Source organism: Hypoxylon fragiforme, assembly GCF_022984875.1.
Source record: "Hypoxylon fragiforme strain CBS 206.31 chromosome Unknown GGS25scaffold_1, whole genome shotgun sequence".
NCBI lineage: Eukaryota > Fungi > Ascomycota > Sordariomycetes > Xylariales > Hypoxylaceae > Hypoxylon > Hypoxylon fragiforme.
The window spans coordinates 1,317,572-1,334,470 of NW_026054756.1; the positions used below are offsets into that span (position 1 = coordinate 1,317,572).

At 46.8% G+C, this 16,899-nt stretch overlaps 5 protein-coding genes across 5 annotated transcripts; all 5 read left to right on the forward strand.

Moving 5' to 3' along the window:
• Positions 1 to 3,839: 3,839 nt before the first annotated feature.
• On the forward strand, positions 3,840 to 5,742 carry GGS25DRAFT_526993 (alpha/beta-hydrolase). Its single transcript, XM_049265056.1, has one exon. It carries the CDS (start codon positions 4,190 to 4,192, stop codon positions 5,285 to 5,287), a length of 1,098 nt encoding a protein of 365 aa, XP_049121172.1. The 5' UTR covers positions 3,840 to 4,189; the 3' UTR covers positions 5,288 to 5,742.
• Positions 5,743 to 6,724: 982 nt separating this feature from the next.
• On the forward strand, positions 6,725 to 8,855 carry GGS25DRAFT_516696 (uracil phosphoribosyltransferase-domain-containing protein; the record flags this gene model as incomplete). Its single annotated transcript, XM_049263248.1, has 2 exons — positions 6,725 to 6,818; positions 6,916 to 8,855. The coding sequence occupies 2 exons, from the start codon at positions 6,725 to 6,727 to the stop codon at positions 8,853 to 8,855; spliced, it is 2,034 nt and encodes a 677-aa protein (XP_049121173.1).
• Positions 8,856 to 9,435: 580 nt separating this feature from the next.
• GGS25DRAFT_469149 (uncharacterized protein) lies at positions 9,436 to 10,770 on the forward strand. Its single transcript, XM_049259126.1, has 2 exons — positions 9,436 to 9,923; positions 9,987 to 10,770. The coding sequence occupies exons 1-2, from the start codon at positions 9,705 to 9,707 to the stop codon at positions 10,311 to 10,313; spliced, it is 546 nt and encodes a 181-aa protein (XP_049121174.1). The 5' UTR covers positions 9,436 to 9,704; the 3' UTR covers positions 10,314 to 10,770.
• A 679-nt stretch (positions 10,771 to 11,449) lies between these two features.
• Positions 11,450 to 13,465, forward strand: GGS25DRAFT_19831 (uncharacterized protein). The gene is made up of 5 exons (XM_049256773.1): positions 11,450 to 11,813; positions 11,865 to 12,041; positions 12,128 to 12,244; positions 12,316 to 12,766; positions 12,841 to 13,465. The coding sequence occupies exons 2-5, from the start codon at positions 11,871 to 11,873 to the stop codon at positions 13,206 to 13,208; spliced, it is 1,107 nt and encodes a 368-aa protein (XP_049121175.1). The 5' UTR covers positions 11,450 to 11,813; positions 11,865 to 11,870; the 3' UTR covers positions 13,209 to 13,465.
• Positions 13,466 to 13,875: 410 nt separating this feature from the next.
• GGS25DRAFT_516699 (uncharacterized protein) lies at positions 13,876 to 15,564 on the forward strand (the record flags this gene model as incomplete). Its single annotated transcript, XM_049263249.1, has 3 exons — positions 13,876 to 14,064; positions 14,126 to 15,348; positions 15,405 to 15,564. The coding sequence occupies 3 exons, from the start codon at positions 13,876 to 13,878 to the stop codon at positions 15,562 to 15,564; spliced, it is 1,572 nt and encodes a 523-aa protein (XP_049121176.1).
• Between the last annotated feature and the right edge of the window lie 1,335 nt (positions 15,565 to 16,899).

The following is a 16,899-nucleotide window of genomic DNA, read 5'->3' on the forward strand; positions in this document are numbered from 1 at the left end:
TACTTTACCTCCAGGGCTACACTAGTATATCCCCATCCGTGTTGGCTATCGAAATGCTAGTGTCACCGCCCGTTATAGGGTTGATTGGCCTAGGCGTACGGTATGCTCCGTGTCACCCCCCTCGCTGGGCCTCGCACCCTCGTAGTTTGATAGGGACAGGGGCTGGTCCATCGATTCCACTGGCGGGCACATTAGCGCTTCCTTGACCTTCAGCACTTTAGTAAAGATTCCAAAGAATGTCCACTCGCGAATCTAGTGTCTTGAACACCCCTGTTACCATTACCTAGGGTATTGATCACAATAATGTAGTTTTATTTGGGACGAATGAAATGCTTCAAGAAAGCACAGGCCTATATCCTATCCTATACTATGCCCTATTATAGAGCTCTTTAGCGAGACTTTACCTCATCTGCTCATGTCTACCTACACTTGCACCTATCTATCCAACGATTCCAACCTCAAGTAGTATGATTACCTGGCAGCCTACCTACATACCTGGTATTCAGCCGACGAGGCGTGGTGCTGACGCGGAACCGTGCTGTAGCTAGTAATACTAGAGGTGCTAGTTATATTGCAGTACATAGTACATAGATACTAATAGGCATAGCACTGTGGTAATGAAAAATCAGAACCCACCCAAAATGGAGGCATTGTACTTAGCTAGGTATAGTTAGTAGCGATCTTCACGTTGCAGTGTCACCTACTCCATAAGTGTATTTGGGACCCTATTAGTAACCCAACCGTTTCTTCGGGTTCGGAAGATGTAGAGATCAATTTGAAGTAAAGAGCGGGATAAACGTCTTTACCTCGGTGGTACTTAATCGTAGCATAACCAATAGTCGGGCAAATCTCAAGGGTTGCCAGTTTCAAGGTGGCTTTTACTCTTTCTGAATGGGTATTGGTTCCCCCGAGAATCGAAGGCTAAGCCAGGAAACACCCGGGGCAATCGGGACAAGTAATGTTAGGAGTAGATAGTTATAGGTAAATAACTATTGTACAATACAATACAATACAATACAGTAGGTAAATAGGTGACTGTCATTAGGCGGTAGGGTTCAGGAGGGATCTGAGTCAACACACCATCGGCAAATGCCAAATGCATATTCATCGAATCCTGTGACTTTGGGACGAATCAAAATCTGCAGCCTGTCATCAAGAAGGTAATTGCTCTGGCTGTCACTGATGATTGCCTCCCACTGCTCCCAGAGGCTCCCACTGCGTTGCCTTCAGCTCATCCCTGCAAGGCGATCCTAGACTACCCACTCCAGAGGTACGAGACATGCATTAGAGATTGATAAAGGATCAAGCCCAGCTCTTTCTTTAGATAGTGCTGTATGTAGGTAATTATGTATGTACTGTACTTTAATTATACTTACTAGTAATACCTACTTAGATAGCAGTTGTCATGTAGCTTAAAGTATTCTGCCTGGTAAAAGGCTGAGAGAGAGAGAGAGAGAGAGAGGTGGCTTGCTGTTGTAAGACCCCCCGTGCCGCTGTTTATTATCGTCATGAACAAAGAGGCGTATGTACGTACGTACTATGATTACATATCTCACCCAAGTTTACCTATCGTAGACAGGTATTGTACCCGTTTTCTGGAGAACTTTCTACCATACATGCATACATACATACATACATACATACATAATAATACCCTACTGTGTTGTACTAACCAAAACGCTGTGGGGGCCCTGGGATCCTCCTCCAGTTGGGGTGGCAGTGGGTGATATGCAAGGTTGACGAATAGAATCTAACACACTAGGATGAGTAATGTGCGTGCTAACTCACGCTTGTGCCCCTTAGTGTCAGGGCTGATAGCCAAGCCACTTGGAACTTGGGCTGCTAGGATCTGGTGAGGTGCACGTAATGTAATATCGTAGCCTCTTCGAGTCTCGAGTCCTCAACAAGCCTGAACAAGGCAGAATTTTATAAATTATACCTACATGTACCTACATTAGGTCCAACATAATTACGGCTGTATGGAAGTTAATGACAGACGTGGAGACGGCGTCGGACCTGGTTTGAAGAGGCCGTCTCCTTTCCTTTGCTCTTTGTCCATACACACAGCTAGAATTATATGAGTCGGGATCTCGGGGATCAAGACTTGAAGACATCAAGATATCCACACCGGTTTCCCCCAAACACTCCCCCCCCCCACACCCAGTCACTTTACACTTTATACACTACCAGTCTACCATGGTAGAGATGGCCCTGGAGATGCATACACGCACTATCAGACTCCGTCCGTTCCTCTTGAAATAAAGCATCCACAGCTGCCTTGAATTTAAACCATTCTCGCTTAATATATCAAGTTCCAGCGCGGACTAACATAATACCTAATTACCCTTTCAAGGTCAAATGCTTGTATTCTTTGAGGCTGAAGTTATATGACGACCCCTAAGAGTCAGGTGGGCTCGGAATCGGAGTAAGGATGAAGGAAGGGAAAGCGGTGTCCCTGTCGATCCCTCGGAATCAAGCCGTCAAATACTTAGATGTATGTACCTATCTACACTAGGTAGGTAGTTACATAGTTAACTGTTAGATAGGTAGGCGGTTGCACATGTGGTTGGTCCCTCGCGACCCGTAACTGCTAAGTACCGTACGCGAGTAACAATCGTTTAACCGGCCCCGAACTTCGAATGATTAGCTGGTTTACATGGTTCCCCGCTGATTGCACCATTCTTAGCTACATACAACTTTACCTACATAGTTACCTACCTAGTAACTATCTTCCTAGCACCTATCATCATTCTATCTACTATGGACCATAGTCTATGGTAATAGTGTATTCTACTAGGTAGAGGTGAAATATCATCGTAGCAATAACGACCCCTGGCTCTTCACTGCCGTATTCGGTCCCTTCTCACCCACTAATACTCTAATACCACCATCACTTTCCAGAATCCAAATGTCATTTAAAGATGTAGCGGAGATTGACAGGGCCCGCTTCATGGATCAACGTAACATACATATGTAAGGCAGGTATGAGAAAAGACCTGTAAAGCAATCGACTATCAAACTTTACATCTGCACCAGTCGTCGCAGACAACATACGACAACAGTTAGACGTTGGTCCGATACTGGGTTTCAAGGGACTCCTATCATATCTATCTACGGAGAAAGATTGGACAATTAGAATCGAGACAACATCAGCTTGGTATAATATCGCCGAACAAGACCTAGGTAAGCCTAGTACCTGCCTATATCGCTATCTACCAGATTCTACCTAGGTAGGTAGGTGAGTAGCCTGCTGGGCGTGTTAGAAGAATTTTTGAAGACCAGGCCTTTTTATCACATGTGAATGGGACTGAGGTATACTCATAATTATAAAAAAAAATTATTTACTGCCCACAGGTAAGTGTGAAAGTAATTATGTAATTATATATGTAAGAATATCTAAGGTAGGATATGAATAAATGTCTGTGAACTTTGGAAGCTATATAGCATTTTCCATTTCTCGTCGAGGTTTACACTGTAGGATCAGACCGACACGGCATACAACTTCAAGAGGATGCGACGTCATTTGGTATTTTGATTGAAAATTATTTTCACTGTTACAAAGACTCGTGGGCTAGTAAGTCAAGATGGGTGGAATCTAGATAATATCCCACGTTGTCACTCATTGCCAAGCAAGCAATGACAAACCTCTTGAAAGGATTGGTAAAAACCCAAAAGCCCTATTTACCTAAATGCACAACCTACATATGGCACCTACATACATACATGTAGGTAGTAATGGATCTATGTAGGTAGGACTATGTAGATATGTATTGTGCATACAGACCCTACATATACAGTTACACACAATGTCACACATGCGTAGAAGACAGTAGGTAGTCGGTACTTGAATAGCAAGCAAACAACCCCTCAATATATGTCTGTAAGGATTCATAGCAAATCATAGCAAAAAACATTGAAGGAAACACACTGCCGTAGTATGTACATACATATCTACATATTTGTATCACGGTCGGGTATTAATTGACACATACGAGCCCACCAACTGCATCGACAAGACATGTCAAACACATGCACACATGCCAGTTATTGCCGAACCCCTGAACCCAAACACTGTCTGTATTACCAGCAAAGCCCAATGAAAATTTAGAAATTCACAGAACCTTGAAGGAAGCAAAGAAAGCAAAGAAAGCAAAGAAAGCAAAGAAAATCAATCAATCAATCATCAATCATGCTAGGGACAATCTGTCTCCCCCACAAACCCAACGCCCCACTGTCCTACAGGTTCGTGCCGGGACAGGGTCCCCTATCGACGACACACCTCGTCGTCTTCCTCAACGGTCTCCTCCTTCCCCACACCAGCTGGCAGGCCACCATAGAAGATCTGCAGAGGAGATGGGCCGAGAGCGGCGCCGAGCAACCCCTGCACCATGACCATGGCCATGATCACCGTGGCCACAAAGATGATGGCCACCGTCATAACCACCCGTCTCTGCTTGCCTACGACCGCTACGGCCAGGGCGATTCGGTCCGAGACCCAGCGGACGAGGGCGGAAGCCACGATATCCGCGAGGTCGTCCGAGACCTCCGCGTGCTGACGCAGGAGATCTGGAAGCTCCATAGCCATGTGTCCGGCAGCAGCAGCAACAATGGAGAAGGACGAACGGAAGCAGAAGAAACCAACCCCAACCCACCAAACCTAATCTTCATAGCCAACAGCATCGGCTGCCCCCTCGCGCGCCTCTTCGCCACCACCTACCCGGCTTCCGTCTCCGCCCTCCTCCTCCTCGACAGCAACATCGCAAACAGCGACCTCGTCTCCCTGTTCCCGGACCCGGACGCCCCCGCCTTCGACCCCGCGACCGCGCACCTGCCCCCCGACGTCACCGTCGCCGACCTCCGGCGCGCGCGCGCCGCCTACGCCGCCCTCTTCCACCCCTCGGTCCCGAACGCCGAGCGCTGGGACCGGCGGAACCTCGCCTCGCTCCTGCCGCGCGCGGACTCGCCGGCGCTGGGCGAGGCCTGGCTCACGGTCGTCGGCCACGACTGGGCGACCTTCGCGCTGGATGGGGAGCGCGGGTCGCTGGGCGTGCCGCGGAGCCTGACCGACGCGTACGTGAACCCGGCGTGGGCGCGGTACAACGAGGGGCTGGTGCGGCTGGCGCGGGGGGGGAGGGCGCGCGGGCCCGTGATTGCGGTCGGCTGCGGGCACTTTATCCAGAGGGATGATCCGCGGCTGGTTGCGGAGCTGGCGGATGAGTTGATCCGGAGGGTGAGGGAGGAGGGCGAGGCTGTGGTGGTGGTGGGAGGATTGGAGGTGGGTGGGTAGGATGTGTGTAGGTACCCAAGGTAGGTAGGTACTGTATGTACGGATGTGTGTGTGAGCGTGTGTGTGACTGGGTGGGTAACGCGAGCCCCTTGCCTGTGCTTCAATGTTGTCGTCATCTCCGGGTAGGTACCTGGGTACGCCAGAGCCTCGATGAGGTCTCACAACATACTGGCTTCCACGGTATATCGGTGTAGCTATCATAGGGGGGGTCACCGGTGGTGATAATACAGCCTCGGTAGCCTCGGATGCTTGCGAGCGTCATCAGCCAATGCACCTACCCTTAAGAGTGCCTACCTAGGTAAATTCTCCGGTCGTAAATCGATCTATAGATATGTAACGATCAAAATATCAATTATGCTATCAAGGCAATCTGTCTGGTTGCTGCTCAACATCCCGTTAAGATAGTAGTTAAAAAAAAAAAGTCGTTACAACGTTGCGTGTTACGTAGTATCAGAGATCAACCCCCTATCAAGCTTTAATAATAAAAAAATCGTCCATTCCTTATTTCCGGATCCAGCACCTAAAGTTGTCACTTCTCATTTTTTTCCTCGTTGTTACTTAGGTACTAGCAATCACAAGCACCTAGCCTCAAGACAGTTTCCACGTCATCTGAACTGGACCCCTTTCGGCCTCATACAGGCAGGCAAGGCGTCTATCCGCTGATGATAAGAAAGGATGTTTGATCCCATATTAGCAATCAAAGGAGATAACACTCAAAAGTGATATATGAGTGTTTAGATGGATCCTATGCTTATTATCCACAATGGTACTGACTGCCCCCTTTTCTCAAGAGAATCAGTATGATTCACTTGGAAATCATGAAAGTGATATATCTCGGGGATATACATCCCTGGTATCTAGCCTTACCTCTAGACTGTAGAAACAGTGATGCATTTAAATACCCGGCTACTAGGAAAAGTTCACTGTTGATGCTGTAGAATATCAAGTCAGCTGTGATTGTATATAGTACGGTGCGGTTTCACCAAAGACGGACACAGGCAGCTGGACGTGTCATGCCCTCCAAGGTTAATACATATATATGGTCTGGAAGATAGCAGATATCAAGACAGTGGCACCGCTTTATGGCAAATGTGCTAAGATATATGCACTCTTCCACATTCGCAATTCTCAATTTCAAACAAAGTAAATAGTGACAATGGATCAGATGCAAAAAGCCGTCAACTACATAATCTCAATGGGGAATGGCATATACGAAATGCCTGCCTGGATAGAGGTGCGCAATATCAAAGATAGCAGTAGGAAGAAGGAGGGAAATGTTGAAAGCCTTTCAACAGAAAGGGGTCCAACGAGGTTCAAATCCAACATGATGGTTGAGACTTTACTTCTAATCCTTCTTGTCCTCTGACTCCTCTCTCGAACTTAATAGTAGTAGTAGCAACTCGCCCAAATATTACAGAAGATACACCAGCTTTGACCATGGGAACAACTCAAGTGGGAACAACTGTCGCAGGCGCGAAACCTGTAGTGATAGGAATCTACGGTCTTCCTGGTTGTGGGAAGTCTTTCTTGTGTAGGTTGTGGCTGTTATTGCTTTCGATAGGGGGGACTGCTTTTCCCCTCGACCCAACTCGTAGTGAGATCGTGCTAACCATATCTATATCTCGCAGTGCATCAGTTGAGCCAGAACTTAGGACAACAATATTTCGCATTTTATGAAGGCTCCAAAGTGATCGGAGACCTTGTTCCTGGTGGCTTAGAGGTATTCCGAGGCCTGGACAAGAAACAGCAGGACCAATTGCGCATTCGTGCTATTGACAAGATCAGACAAGAAGCGTCCAGCAGTGGTAAAACAGCAATCCTGGCAGGACACTTCATGTTTTGGCGGGAGGGTGAGGAAAACGGTGTCTGCGTGTGTACCCAGAACGACCTAGACACCTATACTCACATTCTTTACTTGGATGTTCCTGCCGAACTCATTGCTGAACGTCGAAAGAATGACCACCAAAGAAATCGTCCCGCTGTATCTATTGAGCATCTACGCATGTGGCAAAACTCCGAGAGAGACATGCTGCGTATGAAATGCTATTCCAACGGTATCCTATTTTTGCCTATATCACCGAGTCAAGGATTGCTAGACAAAGTGTCGATGCAAATCCGAATCTTCCGCGAGCACACAGAGGCCACCAATAAACACCGTGCCATTCGCCAACTTGACGACTTAATCCTCGAGGGAGGAAAGCTGCTGAAAGTTATGCTGGTGCTGGATGGTGATAAAACTCTATCCGCGAAGGATACTGGCGAGCTATTCTGGAAATTTCGATCAGTAGATCAGGATCCCCATTCAAGCACAACGGGAAAGAGCCCACTCAAGGCGTTATTTGGTAGTCCGTTAGGCTACTCATACAATGCTTTTTTACAGGCCTCCCTGCTTTACGAGGAGACCTTAGTTCAGGAGGGATTCGAGACATACTGTACTCGGACAGCGTCGGCGGCAAAGATGTACCCCCAAATGGTGGACTTCATACAAAACGCCTCAAAGCAAGTTCATGTTGGTGTGATGGTTTTAACTTGCGGGCTTCAGAGTATCTGGGAGAAGATTATTCACGCCGAGGGTCTATCAGATCAGGTGAAAGTCTTCGGGAGTGGGCGCATGGAGAACGGGCTTATCATCAGCCCCGACCTCAAGTCCTCCATGATTTCTCGCCTCCAAAACGGCCACCGACTAAACGTATATGCTTTCGGAGACAGCCCAGTCGATTTGCCTATGTTAAAGGCAGCGAATCATGCAGTCGTTGTGGTAGGTGACGAGAATACCAGAAGCAAATCGATGGAGTCAGCCTTGTCGGACGCCATCAGGATTGACGGTCTTCAAGCTCGCCAAATTCTTATAGATACGACCACTCCACGACTCAATACCACAAAGGTACCAATCATCCAATTCGAGAACTTAGATTTCATCAATACGGCTTCACAGGAATGTGGCCGTCTTAAGCTCCAGACGGCTAATACGCTCACTGCCCGGCTGCTCATGACTCCAACCCGTGATGCAAGAATCGTCGGGCCATTCCTACAGGAGGCTCACAAGGAAATTGGATGGTACTTGGCAGTGCATTTCCTAGCAACTATATTTGGCGTGGAGCATGTTCCAATACCACACGTTCAAGGACATGAAACAGATGGCTATCGGCTGCGCTGCGAGAAACAGACGTTGATCATTGCCCTCATGCGCGGAGGCGAACCAATGGCATCGGGAGTGCTCAAGGCGCTCCCTCTTGCACAGTTCCTACATGCATCTGACGTCAAGGACATCAAGGACCACCTTATAACGAGAAATCGTCAAGTCTTGCTCGTGGACTCCGTGATTAATAGTGGTAGGACAGTGGTGGAGTTTGTTCGGCACATACGCAAGATAGATGAGGACATCCCCATAGTAATAATCGCTGGTGTCGTTCAGAGCGGTGTCGTTTCTGAGAGTGAGTATGCCCAAGAGCTCGGGGGCTTTCAGAATCTTTCTCTTGTGGCCCTTCGATCCTCGGACCACAAGTATGTTGGCAGAGGCGGCACTGACACTGGCAACCGCCTATTCAACACGACGAACTTGCCCTGACTAGGTACCTATCATTCCTTAAACCTAAGGTTAGGTGCCCAGGAGGGAAAGAAAGTGGACATCATCCGTGGGATGTTTGACAGTGCCTATTTGTAAAGGATATTCCTGTTCGTATGATGTTGACCCCAGGTGGATGTTCAATGTTGAAGGAATTGCACCAATCTTCATGTTCTGAATGAGTTTCCCATTTTAGTCACTGACAACTCTGGACATGGGATGTATTGATTGGTATCTGGTCTGATCTGTTATTGGTTTGTTAATATTCAAGGTTCAATGTTATTATGAGAAGAAATAAATTGAAACTCTATCATTCGTTCATATCAGGTGCATATTTGTACCTACTGTAGCAAACTTTGAAGTAAGGTCAGTTGACTACCCCCCAGGGCCCCCACAATATCTGCCTACTAGGTACCTAATTTAGCTCTCTTGGCATCTCCACTTATTACTTTTGGAAATGCAGGGTCCGATGTTCGGCTAGTGGCTCGATATGGCTCCACTGTCGTCATTGGTGGCTTGCCTTTGTAGCGAAGCAGCGAAGGAAAATGACATCCCTAATAAAAAAAAAATTGTTAGCAATCGTTGATGTACCTGGGAATAATGTGGGCTATCTTTTCCTCTGGTCGCCTTCTCTACCTACTTACCTTCTACTCCTCTTCATGACTCCCACACCCTTAAGCACATATACTGAATACTCTTTAGAATTTGTTCCGGTTTGCACTCTAAAATTAGCCCGCCTTTACCATAATATATTTCGCACGTTCGCATTTGCGACTCTAGGAATGGTACTTCTGAATTCGACCATATTGATCCCATTGCGTTCTACCTCTCTTTGATCCAACAACCTTTCCAATGCCACCAGCCAAGTCGAAAGCGAATCACGACGACTCCAAGTCGGAAACTGCAAGCGTCAAAGATCGAAATGGTCATGGTACAAACCACCACCAATCGAACGGAAAACTTCGTCGCGTTGCTAGTTCTACTGGCACACAATTGCGGGATGTGACGGCTACGAACGGTGGCTCGTCAACCACAGCAGCACCAACGTCACAACCGAGCCATGCACCAGGAGTAGGTCCAATTCTGCCATTCACTTTAAATTTTAAGCAGAATTGAGAAAACTAACCCTTGCAGTTGCACTGGCAATCTTTCGATCGAGAAGTACTGCACGACTACCGTCGCAAATACCTCCTCCAAACTCCGACCGCTTTTGCCAATCCCTACCATCACTGGGTGCTCTCGCGACCAGGCATCGGTCTACGCTCGCCTACCATGGCACGAAAACAAGAATACCGACGCCAGAGTCAAGAAGAGCTCACGAAAGTAGTCCGAAAACATTTCAATGCGCTTGGTGTACAAGAAAACGATGTCATTGTCGACTTCGTGCACAAGGTCAGAAACCCCGGTATCGTCAAGATCAGAAGAAACAAAAATCTACCACACTCCTCTCCGTTGCCATGAAAATTATATACCCTCCTAAAATCAAATCATTTCGGCGTCTGAATCATATCGATTTACATTGTTACAAATACCCTTTACATCGCGAGACTCGACTTTTAGTCGTTGCACATTCATGGGCTCCCATTTACCTTGACACATTTTTTCTTGCATATATCCTGGAGTTTTAGCGCTGGGTGGGAACTCGATCACGGAGGAACAAAGACCGACAATGATTATAATGAATATGGGTCGACTTTACGAAGGTGGTCATTGTATCATAGGGCCTTTCTCTATAGGTCAAAATCATACATATTAGGGCGTGTTTCTCATTAAAGTGTCACCTTTCCAGGTACCTACATTTGCATGTCTAGGCACATCGGTAGCGTGCACGGCACTGCACGCAGCACGATAAGCCACGGGCTCGATAAGGTAATTTACGTTTTACGGCCAATTTAACCAATTTATTAACCAACTGAAAAAGTGACGCTATTTCAGCACATGGCATTAAGTTATCCCACTTTCTTCCCACGTGACAACCTTCTTCACCTACACACTCACACGCATGGGATATTGAGGCCAAATAGGTATCCAATTCCCCTAGCCATCAGAATATCAGTTAATATTGCTAGCAGGATCTTCACCATTGCCACTACCAGATATGCTTGACATTAGTAAGGCGCTGGGTGACTAAGAAAACAATTCAATTAATATCCGGAATCCTCGGTACATTCAGCATGTGTGGCATGGGATGACTGACTGCAGGAGTAGCAAAGGCCAATCACCATATTCATAAGGGCGATACTCAGCCTTGCATCTCCATCGCCAGCATGTCCCCAACCGAGGGTATGAAGAAAGAAGTCCTCGATTTAATCAAGTGTAAAGCCTACCGAGCTCAAGTAGCATAATAGAGCGAGTCCCCCCGAGCCCGTTTTCTGTCGGCCTGGACCTCGTTTCTTTGGAGGGTGCTTAGAAGTGTGGAACGCTTTGCCACTATAGGTATGTATTTAGAAGAAACCAGTTTGATAGGCTTGGACTTAATGCGGGCTCGTCGTGCTCTTCTTCCACTGTGAGAACTCATAGAAGTAAAGATGATGGGGATTGCTATAAGGTAGCCTGCATATATATAAATATATACCTGGCGAAACTCATTGCCATTGGCTCATGTGCGTAGTCTATGATGCGCATATCATGTAAGAAAGCAATTGTACGACCTGAATTATGTGCTTATGTTACAGACTACTACCCATAGCCTTCGTTGGATCTGCATGAGGTATGGATATACACAGGTAGCTGAGGAAGAGGGTTAATATCTAAGAATAGGGGTGCGTTAATCTGCATAGAACCAATGTAACGCGAAGAAGGCTGGCTGTACCTAACATATAATTCTCTCCCGCCTTTAAAAGAGGTGAAAGGTCTTCTACATCGTCCGTGTCATGGGATTGCCTGTTAATCCCTATAGCCTCATCTAGCAATATTCAATTGCATTCTTGGGTACTTAGAAAATTAGCTGTCTACCTAGTGGTTAGTAGATATGCCACGCATACGATAGCTGTCTAAGGCTGACACAGATAGACAGATATGGAGTCGATTCCACAGACAGAGCATGAAATCAACAAAGGCCCCAAAGTTATCGCTCTCGCAACGCTGCTTCATGTAATTGTGAGTATAATAGTTGGCCTTCGTATATGGGTGAAGGTCCATCGTCGGTTGAGCATGAGTCTGGACGACTGGTTGATCCTCTCCTCATTCGTAAGTAGGTACCTAACCAATAAGCAAAAAGATTCAATATTTAGTATCCTAGTCCGCTCAAGATGCTGACAATTTGCAATGCCTAGGTATTGCAATGGGGGCTGTACATTGGCATGGTTCTATTTGTTGAGATTGGGGGGCTTGGTAGGCCTATCATTGTGAATTTAGCCATTGATCGCAATAGGCTTGTCATAGACCAAAAGGTGAGTCTGATCACACTCATGTATAGGTAGATATGGAGAATCGACAGACTAATTAGCCTCCTTTCTGTTAGCTTTATTTCGCCGGCCAACTTGTATATGTGACTGCCATATCAATGGTCAAGCTGAGCATCTTGTTCATGTACCGGCGTATTTTCCCAACCCATCTCATGAATATTGGAAGTATGACCCTAGGTGCCATTACAATGGCGTGGTGGCTCTCTGTTAGCCTTGTGATAATCTTCCAATGCGACCCAATCCATAAGGTATTCGACCCATTCATGACGACAGGCCACTGCATTTCCAGCTATACTTTCTTCTTTGCAAATGGGTTCCCAAACGTCGTCACTGATGTTGCGATTATTTGTCTACCCATTTACGAAATATGGAACCTTCAATTACCTCATAGCCAACGTGTTGCTCTGGCCTCGGTCTTTTCGTTTGGCCTGGGTGCGACTATTACAAGTTTAGTCCGAATGTTGCCTTATATTCGTGCTGAAGTAAGAACAGACCTAGATTTCACCAGTAAGAAGTGCCAGATCTTCTAGTCAATTGTCCCAAAGACACTGATATGATTCCATGCTGACTTGGTACCGCAGTTACGCTAGTTGACCCTATTTGGTTGATTAGCCTCGAGGTTGGCCTAGCTACCATTTGTGCGTCATTGCCTGTACTGAGCCCGCTGCTTAGAGCTTTTCTGGACTCGAGCCTGTTCTCGTTCTGCGGGAGCAGGAAGGTCCATAATAGGCCAGCAGTACTTCACACGGTCCAAACTATTGGCAGTCGGTTCGGGCAGCGGGCAATGGCAGCGGGTACAAGACGGCTAGGCCATGATGCAGTTGACATATCCCTTGCAACTTTTGAACGCCTCGAGGATGAGGGCAAGGATGAGGGCAAGGATGACAGAGTCAACAACAATGCCACTCAGCTTAACGAAGATGGCAGACGAAAGACAACAGATTTGTGACCCCCGAGATATGCTATCGAGGGTAGTACTATTCTGGAAAGGGATTGGAATAGAGAGGGTAATAGAGTATCACTCAATGCCATGGCTGCGAAAGTGTTATAAATTGGCAAGAGAGCAACGCAAATCAGTATTGGACATTATGCTGGGATTCGTTATAACGATTGGTTGTTATTCACAAAAATTTCAGCGGCGTGGTCGTCAAGTTGAACTTTCAATGTTGAAATGTGAAGAAGCTGTTGAATGTAGGTAGGCTAGGTAGGTACCTATGTACTACTACTAGTAGTACACGTATGTGGAGCTCGCTTATATAATTGTCTATTCTATGCACTAACCAAATTAGGTTAGAGGGTGGTAGTAATGATTGTGGTTCAATTTGTGAATGGTCGCTTATGTGGGCCCAATGAGCTTGTACCTGTGTTAACACTGTTAAGTAAGCTTCAATGAGTGGGGGTTTGAAAATCGAGAATCTTCCCGCGGCGTCGGGTCTTTTAGTGCAAAAATTAAGAAAAAAAAAGTTTGGAGCGTCATTGCGACAAACTCCCACATTCTATATTCAACATTTTTTTTTTCTCTTCTGTTGCCCCCCCATATGTATCACTATTAGTCGCATATAATGACGAATTGCAAAAGTCTAGTTGGAATTTACGTGTGATTAGGAGCTTTCAAGATGAATTCTACTCTATTCACAAAGGCAGCGATACCATCGCGCATACTATCGCCTGCCCAGATATACAGAAGACAGAGGTTACGACAAAATTTACGAAGGCGCGCCCAAAGTAGCACAATATGTTCGCTTTCCAAGAGACCAAGTCACCAAGGAGCACAGCCATTGTACCAAGCTGCTTTGTCTAAAAGGGTATGTTCTCAAGTCTTGAACCTACCTACCTAAGGCTTCCGCTAACTAATTTACAATGCAGTTCTTTCATGCCACCCCCAATGCCCTAGCAATGAAGGATCCGTATCAAGCCCTTGGAGTGGGTAAATCTGCTTCAGCAGCTGAAATTAAAAAAGCCTACTATGGATTAGCCAAGAAATTCCACCCAGATACAAACAAGGATCCATCAGCGAAAGATAAGTTTGGTGAGATCCAATCGGCGTACGAGATCTTGTCCGACCCGAGTAAGAAGGAGCAGTATGATCAGTTCGGAGCCGCCGCCTTTAACCAAGGTGGTGGACCTCAACCAGGAGGCGGCGATCCGTTCGGTGGCGCAGGACATCCCTTCTCAGGCTTTGGCGCTCAAGGAGGATTTGGTGCCAACTTCAACTTCGATGATCTATTTTCTGCATTTGCCGGCGGACGAGGTCCTTTTGGCGGATCAGGTCGCTCTAGTGGTGCGCAGGAGATCCTGGTTGGTGAAAACATCGAGGTACAAACGAGCATATCATTCATGGAGGCAGCAAAAGGGACGCACAAGTCTATCACAATACACCCACTCGTGAAATGTGAACCCTGTTCCGGAAGTGGTTTGAAGCCGGGCACTAAGCAAACAAAGTGTCATAACTGTGGCGGCACGGGCACAGAAGTACACTTTATGACAGGTGGTTTCCAGATGGCATCCTCTTGTGGCACTTGTGGCGGCACTGGAAAGGTAGCTCCCAAAGGTTCAGACTGTCGATCATGCGCGGGCAGTGGTGCGGTCCGAGAGCGCGATACCATTACCGTAGATATCCCGGCCGGTATCGAAGATGGGATGAGGTTACGGATAGATGGGCGGGGCGATGCCCCCGTTACTGGTGGTAGCGTAGGATCGAGTCCCAGGACAGCTCGAGGAGATCTCTACGTTTTTGTGCGAGTCGCCCCTGATACTAAATTTAGACGGGCGGGATCGGATATTCTCTACACAGCAGCCATCCCGTTGACCACGGCAATTCTGGGCGGCTCAGTGAATATTCCTACGTTGGACGGGGAAGTCGAAGTGAAGGTTGGGACAGGCACGAACACAGGTGACAAGATTACACTATCCGGACTAGGTATGAAGAAACTGGGTGCTCGACGCAGCGCTACGGGAGACTTGAAAGTGGAATTCCGAGTCTCGATGCCGAAGTATCTCTCCTCCAACCAGAGAATGATTTTGGAAATGTTGGCAGATGAGATGGGCGACAAATCGGCTAAGCGGATCATGAACGTGAATGTACCAGGGTAAGCGATCATTCCTATAACTTCACACGGGGACATAGCTCACTGGCAATTTATAGTGCTAGTGGTAAGGAAGCCACGAAAAACGACGACCCGGAAACGCATAGAAATGAAGGGTTTCTAAAGTCTTTGTGGCATAACTTAACAAATAACCCGGCCCATCAAAAGCCAGAAGAGCAAGATTCCGAGAAGAAATCCGACAAAAAGACTAAGAAATAGTCTGGCTCTGGTTCAGGATGTGCGGCTCCAAGGATGACATCTAGTCAAGGATCGCTATGTCCTGCTCTGGACAACTAGGCGTCATATGATCACACTCCCTAATAATATATATCATACTCCCAAGGGGGATACGCTACTAGGCATAGAGATTGTGATTGTGTGGGGGATGTTGTGGACAGGTTGGTAGTGTTCGAATATCCTAAACGGGAATCGAGTCACTGACGAGAGCAGCTTTGCGCGCCTCAACGTCCAACATCGATGTCTTACGTATTCTGAGATGTATAGTACTAATAGGGTCAGCAAGCAAATGTTAAATAGTGTGAGGCCACTCTTCTCAATTCAAAGATGCATGATGAATTATGTGCCTATATGCATTCTATGGGTACCACGTACAAGCAGTGACTGACATCTGGAATAGACTGAGGACTTCAACATTCAGACAGTTCAGGGGGTCTCTTCCAAGCTTAAATGCCACGAGATATATCGCCGTGTACGCACTTTGTATGGAGGTATATAGATACTAGGTTAGAGATAGGTAGTTGGGTGATATGTATGTATGTATGTATGTAGGTTGGTATGTACGACGTAGGCGCGAAGCATGATCATGTAAGGAATTGATCTGACAGAAGGTCGCAGAAGTGGTCTCGGTTGGATGAGCCGCGAGGAGGGGGAGCAAGCCTTAAAGTTGAGTTGGGGTCGCAGTAGCGGCCCGCTAGGCGCCAATATCCCTTACCTCCTTCAACGCTAGCCGCCATAAGCACCAATCACATCTCAAGCCGGGTCGAGGAGGCATGTCAACTGTAGCCAATGACGTACGATAGAGGGGGTTTTCTGCCCTGGTCCGATGGCCTCGTCACCTGCATAAACAAAAAGGGTGCTCACGCAGTCACTACACTATCGCGATGAATGCGATGGATTTTCGATTTTGATATTGATAGAGATCTTTATAGAGGAGGGGTAGTTAATTAGAGCTTTCAAGTTATTGAATTGAATTTGGGCATCGGGGAATCTGGGTCAATGTTAAGCGCTACGTAACACATCAACATGGACAATACACACCTTGTACTATGTGGTTACCGGGTAGGTAACGTCAAATAGGGCACTGACGAGTAATGTTTCCAAAGCAAGGGTTCCTTTGGTTCCAAGAATCGGGAAGCGCATCTCGAGTAGGGATTATTATCTAATATTACATCCGATATAGTTATGTATAAACGACAGCACTGAGGAAAGAGCAGAGCAGAGCAGAGCAGAGCATGTATTTGAAATCTGTATGTGTTCATTCAAGTTTATTCCGGGTATGTAAGCATCTCCCCACTCATCCATGTTACATTAAAC